At 45.4% G+C, this 12,249-nt stretch overlaps 1 protein-coding gene across 1 annotated transcript in view; it reads left to right on the forward strand.

Moving 5' to 3' along the window:
• Nucleotides 1–12,249, forward strand: part of Cadps (calcium dependent secretion activator) — a 489,489-nt gene that overhangs the window by 348,695 nt on the left and 128,545 nt on the right. The window contains exons 15-17 of the mRNA XM_023704988.1: nt 8,516–8,617; nt 9,902–9,965; nt 10,359–10,482. Of these exons, the coding sequence (XP_023560756.1) occupies nt 8,516–8,617; nt 9,902–9,965; nt 10,359–10,482 (290 nt within the window). The remainder of the gene's footprint in view (nt 1–8,515; nt 8,618–9,901; nt 9,966–10,358; nt 10,483–12,249) is intronic.

Here is a 12,249-nt window from a genome sequence, read left to right on the forward strand (position 1 = left end):
CCCCCTTCCTCTCCCTCCCCCTTCCGCCGCCTCCTCCTGCTCCCTAGCGAGTCACCACATTCAGAGCTTCTAAACAGCTCTCAAACGACATAGTTCTGTACTCAGTGCCTCTGCCCTAGCGCGGACCTAAATCTTCCTTCCGTTGCGCCGAAGTTGGCTTCTTCACTGTGCGTTTCCCTGGGGGGCTGAGCCCTGTTATTCTTTAGATCAGGAATGACCACGAAACTCATGCCCTAAAAGCTGGAGATCTGGGGTGGTGATTGAATTTTGGGGGCAGGGCCTAATGAGAGGCAGGCTGCTGGCCACCTTCTAAGGGTCTATATCCCGCCCCAGCTGCTCGCTCTCTCTCTCTCTCTCTCTCTCTCTCTCTCTCTCTCTCTGTGTCTCTGTCTCTCTGTCTCTCTGTCTCTCACTCTGTCTGTCTCTCTGTCTCTCTCTGTCTCTCTCTTTCTCTCTCTCTTTCTTTCTCTTTCTCGCTCTGTCTCTCTCCTCTTCCTCTCTTTCTGTCTGTCTCTGTCTCTCTCTGCCTCTCTCTCTGTCTCTCTGTCTCCCTCTCTCTCTCTCTCTCTCTCTCTCTCTCTGTTTCTCTGTCTCTCTTTCTCTTTCTCTCTGTCTCTCTCTGTCTCTCTGTCTCTCTTTCTCTCTGTCTCTCTCTCTCTGTCTCTCTCTGTCTCTCTGTGTGTCTCTCTGTCTCTCTCTGTCTCTGTCTCTCTCCTCTCCCTCTCTCTCTCTCTTTCTGTCTTTCTCTCTCTCTGTCTCTCTCTGTCTTTCTCTCTCTCTGTCTCTGTCTCTGTCTCTGTCTCTCTGTCTCTCTCTTTCTCTTTCTCTCTGTCTCTCTCTGTCTCTCTCCTCTGTCTGTCTCTCTCTCCGTCTCTCTGTTTCTCTCTGCCTCTCTCTTTTTCTCTTTCTCTCTGTCTCTCTCTGTCTCCTCTCCCTCTCTCCCTCTCTCTGTCTCCCTCTCTCTCTCTCTGTCTCTCTGTCTCTCCTCCCTCTCTCTCTGTCTCTCCCCCCTCTCTCTGTCTCTCTCTGTCTCTCCCTCTCCCTCTCTCTGTCTCTCTCTGTCTCTCTGTCTCTCTCCTCTCCCTCTCTTCCTCCCTCCCTCTCTCCCCCCCCCCCCCTCTCTCTCACTACCCCTCCCTCCCCGTGTCCACTTCAGCAGGTCCTCCCACCTTGCCACTTCTGCCTTGCTGCCAGCCAGCCATGTACAAAACCTTCTGAGACTGTGAGCCAAGGTCAGCTTCTCCTTTAAGTTGTAGGCACGAGATTTTGCGTCTCCATGTAAAGACAGTGAACAAGGTAGGCCCTCACTTCCAGTCTTCGTTACACAGTGGTTCTTGTTGTTCTTGTCTGTGAATGCCTACCTAGCAGTAAGTGAATAGTGGACATATTTTTTCTCTCACTCTAATTTCTCTCCACAACAGAGAGAGAGAGAGAGAAACAGAGACAGAGAAAGACAGAGACAGAGAGAGACAGAGACAGAGAGGGAGAGAGAGGGAGGGAGAGATCTGTTGCTTTATAACTCTTCTTCCCTCAAAAAGAAAACAAACGCCTGTGCCCTAGGCTGGCTGTGCGGCACCCCTGAGCGCGCACTGTGTGGCAGGCGAGGCTGGCGCTGCAGCGGCCCTATGCGCCTGGGCTCCTGTCACGCCCTGACGAAGGCTTTACTCTTCTTGTGAACAAGAGCGTGTCTCTGGAGGGCCTTCTAGCTCAGTGCAGACTAGACCTTGTGTATGGATGAATCATACCGTCATCGAAATCCTAAAGAACCAGCTTTACTTAATAGGAAGTACTTGTAAGAAACAGAGGGCAAATATTCCAAACAGAAGTAGGCATCCTCAATATTCATAGGAAAATTCTCTTCCGAGTTGTCTCCTCTTAGACCATGTGCCTGTCTTCCAGAAGAGAGGTGGCCCCGTGAGAAAAGCAGGTCTCCCCACTCAGAGGTGAGGTCTGGTGAGATGTGCCGACCTATCTGTCCCATCAGTGCCGTCTTTCCAGTCCATAGCAGGCCACCGAAGAATGTGTATATTTTATCTGAAATCCCAACGTGTTGTGTTGTGCTCACTGAAATCGACAACGCAGAAATGTATTTACTGATGTACCACTTTCAGGAGGGATGTGGTGTACTGCTGGCCTCAGCGCTGGCAAGTCTAACTTCAGGTCTTCTGGGCACGATCTAAAACCTACTTGTCTGTCTAGTGATCTTTTAAAAACCCATCACTTTTCTTGTTCCTCAAAAGGAAATATCTCCTCTTGGGAAAAATGCGTGCTTTCCATCTCTTGGGCTCTTATTTCATCTGGTCCCTAGGCTGGCCTTGAATCCACTTTGAGTAGACTTCTCCCATCAACAGCATTCACGTTCAGTAGAAACTTCTCAACCATCCCTTCATACCAGAGTGAGCAACGCAGCTCATATTGTTGGGTTAAAACTGCTTACTTAGGTAAACTGTGAACAGGCCAGCAAAGGGCTTCGCTTAGTGTTTTTTTCCTTTCCAGGCCCCTATTGTTTTGAAATTGACTAATAATCCACCCATAAAAGCTGTAGTACACACTTGCACACTTGTAATGGTGGAGAAAATGCTTGTTGTTGCTTCCTGCCTTACTCTTTGTGATACAAACACTTTGATATATTTGTTTTAGCAGCGTGTCTGAGCCCCAGGGCATCAGGGCGTAATTAGGCTGGGGGGAGAGAGGAGGGAAAGGGTAAGGGTGGCTTTCATAAAGAAGCAGTGACTATGGGATGGGAGGGTCCTAATTATACTCTACAATTAGCCTAGACTTACACAAGCCATCCAGATGAGCAAACGGGATGTGTCCTGAGAGCATAATACTTTCTTATCTTGAATTTGTAGTTATTAACTGCATGAAAGAGACAGAGGAAAATATCCCGTGATTGGTTTAAATTCAAAGATAGCACTAAAAATCGTAAGACAAAGAGTTGCCAGGACAAGGTGGGTTTTTTTAAAGTCAAGGACTGAGAGTGTTTGGTGCAAACGTCCTCTGAGGAAGCTTTGCGAAGAGTGTCTCAAATGTTCGGCCCCCCCTCCCCCGGCCCTCCAAGCTCTAGTGTTTCTGGGCTGGAACCATCTAGCAGCAAGCGGGATCCAGTTATCGTGCTTGTTTAAGGACACTTTCATGGCTCCGCAATGCAGTCTGCAGGCATGCATCCATTTGGAGAGCGAGAACATACCATGTTTACAGCGCCTGCACCAGCATATGTGGACATTTGCATTTGGAGATGAAAGTACATTCCCTCTTCAGCTGGAGTTTTACCCCTTGCTGGTCGTGCTTGGAGGCTCAAAGCTGGCCGTATGCAGAGCAGTGGACCGGCGGCTCTTTCCTCTCCTGTTGAACGCACACGCTTCCCTCTACACCTGAATTCTTCACTCCATCACCAAACAGATGCCTTATCAGGAGACATCAATCATCATGAAGTTGGAATTAATTTTGCATCGTAGCCTTCTTGAAAAGACATCTCACCTTGCATGCGAGGTTGTGGGGCCCAGATTTCAATCTGATGTGCAAAACCAGACTATCGCGATAATTAAGTGCGGGGGCTCTGCATGTTCACCCGGATGTGTGGGGACAATTTCATGGCCCCAAAGAAGTCAACTCATTTTACAAAATCCAGCGTAACTCAGTGCAGCTGAAGATCTTTGCTTATGTTGTTTATGCTTTACTTCAAATACCAAAACAAAATGTTCTGCTTAAAAGCCTAGCACTTAATTGTTGAATGTAAGCCTATACTAAACATGAATTAATAAGCTCTAGCTGAGAAGCATTTGGGGAAGGGAAAAATAATTTACACAACCAGCAACTCAAAGGGTTGGTTAGCTGGGTTACGATCATTTCAATTTGACAAAAAATAGCACGGAAAGAAAGAAAAATGGAAGCCTCAGTGTATTATTATTTGTGACATGGCTCAAGATGGGAGGCCGTGAGGAAAGTGAAGATGACAGAACGGTGCTAACCACTGTGACAAGAACTTGAAGAGCAGCCGACGTGACATCTTTCCTATCATGCTGCTGAAAATGTCAACTTTGTGAAGGACAGTGAGAAAACGGTTGGCCGAAAACTTGAAAGGTGGATTCCGGAGATGCCCATTGTGTCACATGCAATATAGTCTCGGTGGCCAGAGAGACCCATTTCTGGTCCAGCGATGGCCTGCAGGTGGGGAAGCATCCAGGGCCAGCCCAGGCTCCAAAACTGACTGCACTTGACCTGTGTATTGTCTCAAGTTTGCAGCACCATGATATACAAGAAGTGAGTTGTTAGCCAGTGTGCAGTTGGGTAGAATCGGAGACCAGAGGCTACATTTCTCTGCGTGTGTGTGTGTGTGTGTGCATGCGTGCATGCACACACGTGTGCACACATGCAACTCCTGAAAGCCAAACTCAAAAGCATCCATACTTGTGCTAAAATCCGGGATTTGTGTGCTTTAAGGAAGGATTGCACACTTCAGAAGCCTGCTCCATGTAAGTAGCACAAACTGTGGATAACTGAAGCAAAAGAAAGTCTGTTGGGATGACGCAGCTGAGAACCTCAGAGAAAGGAGTGGAAAACTGGAACGAAGGCCCCTCAGGAGAGCCGGAAGAGGCAGCAGAGGAGCGGCCTTGCGCTCAGAACCCTGGGGAGTCTGTCAAGTGCCAGCGTCTAGGCTCCCTGTGGACACACTGAGTCAAGGCTTTGAGGGTGACTTTTCTCGGTTCTAGGATCCAACCAGAGAACAGGAAACTGCTGGAACAGTCCGCTGCTGGAGCAGGCACCTTTCACCTCTTTCTTCTCAGCTTACCTCATTTCAGCATCAAGATTCAGAAGAAACCAAGTCCTCTGCTGGTGGGATTTTTGTCATCCTCCATCATATGCATATAGCAACTGTGAAAGAGAAAAGCCACCCCTAGGCACCCCACCACCACCAATAAATAGTAGGACAAACGGCCCCTTGGCTTGCCATTCTGGAAGGCTCCCAGAGTGTGTCTGAGGTGATTCCCTCAAATTCTGGGGCTTCTAGGAAGTGGAAATGGATGCCAAGAAGTGAAAACCTGGAGAGGTAGACTGAGCACAGTCAGGCATGAGTGAGGACACTAAACAGACAGTCTGCATAAAGACTTCTCAGCCCTAAACATTCTAGATTTTGAAAACTCAGCTTCATCTCTCCTTTTTCTCTAACTCTTTGTGACTCGTTAAATGTTCAGATACTGAGAAACTGACAGATCCATAGCCACTTTTATGACAATTATAGAATCACATCCCCCCCCCAAAAAAAAAAAAATGTTTCCAGGACAAAATAAGAACTACGGAATCACAGCTTCTGTGAGACACAGGTACGGCTCTGCTGGGCTGGCTCCCTGGAGACAGTGCCAGTCCCCCTTTGGAAGGGTTGGGCAGCTCAGGCGGTGGACCACACAGCTCCTGAAGAATATCTCTGGCTCCAAATCCACTCCACTTTTAAGGAACTTGGGTACCTGAGTCAAGGCACTCTTTTAGCCATGGGAAGTGTCTCCACCACCTTTGGGTTTTTTGTTGGTTTGTTGGTTGGTTAGTTGGTTTGAAGATATTTGTTGGGTTGTTTGTTTGCATGCTTCATTTTTTCTGAAGTAATGGTTCTCTGAATGTGGTTCTTGAAGCAGCACTATCAGAGAACTTGTTAGAAATGCAAATTCTCAGGCCCTTGCCTAAACTTTCTGAGTCAGAGATTCTTGGGGTGCCCCAAGCCATGAGGGGTATCACAAACACTCCAGGTGATGCTAAGGCTTGGGAACCAACCACTGCTCTAGAAGAAATATTTATTGTTTCTGTAAAAAAAAAAAATGTGCTTCAGGCTGGGCAGGGTGTTGGAGCCCTCTATTCACAGCACTCAGGAGGTTAAGGTGGAAGGATTACTGAGTTTGAAGCCAGCCTGGGCTATAAATTGAGTTTAAGCTCAGCCTGAACTGCATAGTAAAACTCTGTTTAAAAAGAAAAGAAAAGAAAAAGACACATTTAGAAAAAAACAATGTGTTCTAAAAGATTTAATCAGGTTTTCAGCTTGTAGCTGTGTATAGAGCTATCTAAACCTGTACAAATAACATTGATAAATTATAGAGGTCAAAGGAAAAGAGACTGGTGTTTGGCTGAAGTTTTAGAAGTGATTATGTGAAATCAAACAAAACACAGGAAACCTGCGCTTTCTAACATATAACTACAAGCGGTGGTCTTTGACAAACTATCTTCCTGGGATTCTCTTCTTCATTTTGTGAAAGAGCATCCTCCTTTTCCAGTACCATTTCTGAGCAGTACTCACAATTACATGCAAATCTGCATTGGGTGTCAAAAGCATGATTTGTTTTATCACCTGTTTTTGCCAGTGAACTCTGTACAGCGAACTCTGTGCCTTACAGACTTCATTAGCTCAGGTTGTTTTACTTATGTTAAAATAAAACTCTTCACACTGTCATGGATGACCAAGAAACAAATTAAGTACATTTTTAGTTGCTTACACTTTTTTAGGGAGTAGTCCGCAGAGAGGAGACTGGGGCAGCCCGTGCCTCTTGTGATTGCCAGTGTGGACCAGCACAGCAGAGGCAGACGACAGCCGAAGTCCAGGTCTGCACCAGTGATGTGCAGAACGAGACTGAGCTGAGAGGGCGGTGCACGGGCCTGTTCAGTTGCTGTCATCTCTAAAGCAAATGTAAAAGCTACCTGCCCGAAAAGGCACACTGAGCGATGAGGGGATGCTGCGATCCAGAGAGCTTCATCTCCTAGCGCTGGCCTCAGGCATCTCAAGGTGCTCCACATCAAACACTTTGACTGTGATCCGTCATCCCCTCCGCGCGTGAAATTGTATTTCTTAGCATTTGTCTCTGGGCCTCTTCCTAAGAAGCTCAGCGTTTGTGTGGTTCCTTTGTCGCCAGGCCGCCTGCACCCACACACCAACCCTATGTGTGTTTAGGGCACCAGCAAGCTGAATATTCCAAAAATTTCAAAGCCAGAGTAAAGAAAACTCAAGCTTATACAGAAACAAGAATTTATCAAAGAAAATGTTACGTGGATCTGGAGAAGGTCAATGAATTCATCCTGGAATTTAACTACTCATGAATGGTTCATGCAAAACAAAAAATGGTTTAAGTTAAACTTTGTAACTGAGCATTTGAAGTTTTTTCCAGAAAATTTGAAAATAAGGGCATGTCCCAATATTCTACATCCTATTCTTCATTTACCATTTTGCTTTCTTTCATCAGATGAGTTGGGACAATTGGAGGATTGTGAAGCAATAATTGGATAAGATTTTGATGTTTGAGGGTTTTTTTTAATAATGGGGGAATGGACATTTTTTTCTTTGTTCAAATAGGGTAGATTTATTATTTAAAATTAAGAGTAGCTGACCACTTAGCCCCTGCAAGGAATTACACTGCTCTTTGCTGCCAAAGCTTTTGTGCAGTCGGGCTGGTACAGTATGCATAAAGGATTCTCCCAGCTCCTGCTGCAGCCTGAGAAGGCCTATAAATACGACCATTTGTTTGGTCTCAAGATGACTCGCATTTGCAAACCGCGGAATGCTCCAATAGAAGTTTCCTACTAACACACCAATCTGCAAACCGGCTCAGCCAGTAGTCAAAACAAGTCACTACAAGATCTCAGGAAATGGAAGGCTTCAAATGGGTCAAAGTATCCTGCGTCTAATCTAGCACAGATAAATGGGGGCTATAAATATGCAACCCCTCTATATTTTTTTACTTGAAGGGGCTCTAACAAATAGAGAAGACATGTATGTGCCTGGTGGGGACATAGACCCATGAGAATAGTAACATTAAACTGAAATCACTTATACACTCCAAAATCTTTCTTTGTATTACAATGAGTAATCATTTGCTAAGATTAGAAGACATGTGGTTTGCTCTTCAGTTAATACTCAAGTGCTTAATTGAATCCAAACATTTATTATGACCAAAATTGAGCCATTTTTGAATATTTAACACCAGGTGAGATAGACACATACAAGATACCTGGTTTTCATAGGAATCTTTGTACCTAGCTCAGGAGCCCCAAACCTAAGTACCCTAAGAAAGATAGGTAACACAAATTAGAGATGTACAGCAGGTGAGTGCCCACCCCAGCTGAGAGAGCCCTTGTTAGTTTAGTGGGTGCCAATCAGTGCTAGATGTTCTGAATTTCCAAGAGAAACAAGAAACCAGAATCATATCGTAAAACTTCCTAATTCTAAAACTTTTGGCAACTAGTGCAACTGCTTTAAGAAGCTGAGAGCCAAATGGAATGAGTCAAGGAGCTGGACTTCCCAGCACACTGCCACTTTGTGCCTGTCACCGTGTGGCAGGACAGAGTTGCAGCCCTGCGCATGTCTCCAGAGTGACAGAGTGAGATCATCTCCACCACCCTAGAGGGCTCCCTGGAGTAGGAGGGCACCTCTTGTCCTTACAGGGCTCACTGCAGTGGCCGCTTGCACAATGCACAGCCTCCTCCTCGTGCTGGACATCTGATTGGGCAGCATCACTCCTGTCATGTCTTCTTCCCGCAGGCCTGATGGAATCGGGACTGTGACTGTTGAGGAGAAGGAACGCTTTGAAGAAATCAAAGAGAGACTCCGAGTTCTGTTGGAAAATCAGATTACACATTTTAGGTAAAGATCTGGTGCTCAGGGTCTGCTTGGGTGGGTGAGACTGGGGAGACCCAAAGAAAGAGCTTGATTCTCTCTAATTGTAACTCCATCTTAGACGCACTGAGCTGTCGGGAGCAAAGAGGTAGAGAAAGACGAGGCAGTCAGCAGACGCGGCTCTGCAGTCACTAGCCGGCTTTGAGTTTGGAAGTTCATTTCATTTCCACTCAAAGAGCTGTGAGTTGGCTGTGGTCATCGAGCTGTCACATGAAATCAGACCTGAAGTTTCATCAGGGACCTGTCCGGGTCCACCCTGAAGGAGGGCTGTCCCCACACACTGGAGACAGCTGGGGGATCTTGCACTCCACCCTTACCCTTCATAGCCACTCGTCTCTTGGAGTACATTGAGTGCTTCCCATGTGATTCTGGTGGCTCTGGACAGAGATCCTGAAATAATAACTCAAGAATAGCAATACTATCTACAGTAGTTTCTACTCACCAAGCACTTCCATGCTGTAGGACTAGAAAATTATTAATTTCTCTCAGAACAGCTTAATAAGATAGTTGTTACAGTCTCCACCTCAACTATGTAAAATAGGGTGGACAGGGATTTAGGAACTTACCCAAGACTACCTGGAGAGTCTGAGTCTAAGTTGCCCAAGCTGCTCTCTGTACCTTGGAGACAGTGATTTGAGGAATTTATGACAGCCTGAAACAGTGATGGAACTCGTAACAGAACCTGACATAATACCTGTGTGCTTCCGAAATTCTCTTTGGATGGAGCAAAATGTGGATGAGGTGTCCTTTGTTGATCATGCACTGTGTGCGGAATGCATAACCAATAGCAACAGGTCCAGTAGCCATGAACAATCACAAGGCAAGAGGGACAGTGAGCAGAATCAATAATGGACTTGCGGGACTATACATTTCATGGACACCGAAAGAAGAGTGCTTGAATCTGCCCATTCCAAATAACTTTTCTACTGCTAATCCATAACATGTAGGGTCACATTTGTGCTTCTCATCCACAAAGAAAAGCGAACAGAACCTTCCCTCATCACTGGAAATATTCTTTTCTGCTGCAGACATTTGCAGAGTCCCGCTTTAGTCATTATTCACACACACACGCATATACACATTATGTACACACATGTATGGTGTGAATTCAGATTAACATAACACAGTGTGACAAAATAAAAAGCATTTCTGTTCCTCGAGGAGATTTGCTATAGGAATCAAACTATAGCGTATTTCCTGCTGAAATGTAATAAAGTTGGGCAACCTGAAGAATTTTATGTCTTTTTTTAGGTATTGCTTTCCATTTGGTCGACCTGAAGGTGCATTAAAAGCTACTCTGTCACTCTTGGAAAGGGTAAGAACAAAAGTAAAAGACACGTACAGCGATGTGCATGTAATTTTCATGAGAAACTGTGAGTGAATGGCCTAGCTTGTGATTTTTCAATGGTGAATGTTTACCATTCACCAAACATCAGGATAAAAGACTTGCATGAATTCTGTCTCCAAATTTCCAAATAGTTAAACTATGCTGAAGGGTCACTTCTGACCTGGTTTTGGTTCATAGCCGGGCTTCGCCAGCCTATGTTCCCACCTAGTATTTTCTCTTTAGCCATGGTTTTCAATCAGTATTAACACACAAGGAAGCTGTCACAGCTAACTTTCAATTTGCAGCCCTTGAGGAACATATCTGAGTAATACACACGCTGCTTTGGGCTCCCTTAAAAGTTTCTTTTCTTTCTGCCTGTAGGTTTTGATGAAGGATATTGTCACCCCAGTGCCACAAGAGGAGGTAAAAACCGTCATCCGTAAATGTTTAGAGCAGGCTGCTCTAGTCAACTACTCTCGTCTCTCTGAGTATGCCAAAATTGAAGGTAAGCCTCCCCTATGCCCCCAGTTTTGAATTTTAATTTTGGGATGTCTCCCTAGAGGAGTCTCTGTTTTCTGGTGGGCAGCAGAACACATTGGTCTCTCTGAAGCTGCTGGGCTGAACCTGAAAGAACTTGAAGTGTGGAAGCTTCTTTGACTATGGCCAAGTGAAAGCAAGCTTAGGAGCTCAGGAGACAGCCTTTGTAGGAGGAGAACAATGAATAGAGGATGTTCAGAGGTAACCGAGGGCCTTCTGAGAGCTTCTGAGAGCTTGGCCCTAAATATGGGCTCTGCAGCTTACCTGGGAGCCAGTTTGGTAAGATTGCTGCCTTCTTTAGACAGAGTAAAAGAAGCAATTTGCTGTGCCTGCTGCTAGCATTGGAAGTAAAACAAGAATTATTCGATGCAACCTCACAACTCTACTTACCACTCTCTCGCCCCCTGGAAGTATCAGGTCTTTGGAAACTCTGTACTTGGTGGCAGGCCAGGGTCGAGCTATCTCAGAGGGCTCAGTCAGCTGTAGGTCTCATTGACTCCTATTACTCAGACCTAGTTCGCTGGTTACCACCATGGCCCACTCAAGTTTGTAGGGAAGCAGTTGCTGACGACCTCGTCTTCATCCAAAAGGCCCTTTGAATAAAGCTCTACTTGATAAAGAAGGGATTGTTCTTTGGGACTTATTCACTCACAAAGGTATTAATCACTTTTCATTGTTACCCTGTTGGCTGCCATAGGGTGATTTGAAAACCACACCCACCTTGACCAGTGGTGTAAGTGTATAAATGTGGAAGTTCTGTGTGCAAAACTCAGTGTGTCCGCATTCTGGAATCTGATGTTCTCTCACACGTGAAACACAGGACGCCTAACCAACTCCAGCAAATATGCATTGTCTGCCTTAAGACATCCCTGGGGAAGAAAGATTGACTGGCCACCCAGACCCTGTCACTGACCTTGCCAAAGTCCTTGTTTCCTTAGAGAATTAGGTTAAGGTCACATCAAATTTGCAGTGTTTTGTACATTACATGTCCTCCCTCTCCAATTTGTCTGTCTGACAATGCAAATTGTGTACCAGTGGTAATGAATTCGTTGTTATGCATCCAGGAGAAACACTTAAGAATTGGGCACTAAAAGGACGTTTATCAACTCTTGACTTGGTAATGAGTGACAAAAGTAGTGGAACAAGATCGTTAAAGGGCTATATTCACAAGTAATTGCTCCAGCATTTACCAGCCCAGCACATAATGATTGGTTGGATTTGGTAAACTCAACCAGGTACCTCCTGATTCCAGGCAAGGCCAGGATGGGGTGGAATCGTGAAACCTTTGGTTGCCATCGCTGCCGCCTCAGATATCTTGGTCTAGCTATTACTAACTAGTCTTTTGGTAAGATCTGCTCTCTTCTTTCAGATAAATAAATTCAAAACCAAACTTTTAAGATCTGTAAGTAAAAATGCATTCATTTCCAAAGTAGACAGCTGGTCTGTGGTTTCCTTTTGTGCCTCAATTCTTCTTGGTTGTGTTAACTATCTTTTGCACTGTGACTTTTAGGTCTGGGGATTCTTTGAAGAAACCAATTCTTTTTTTTTTTTTTTTCCAACTCTTTTCAGAGAAGTACCTCATTCCACACTACCTGCTCTCTTCTGCTTCTCTCCTTCTTTGTCCGTGATTGGCTCAGCCACTTTTTGCCACACCCTCTGCAAAAGTGGCTGAGACACCAATTTCAAAGCATGCTGGGATTGTTAATTCAGACAACCCAACATCCTCTGGCTGCAT

The sequence above is a fragment of the Octodon degus genome, unplaced genomic scaffold (assembly GCF_000260255.1).
Source record: "Octodon degus isolate 3935 unplaced genomic scaffold, OctDeg1.0 scaffold00210, whole genome shotgun sequence".
Taxonomy (NCBI): Eukaryota; Metazoa; Chordata; class Mammalia; order Rodentia; family Octodontidae; genus Octodon; species Octodon degus.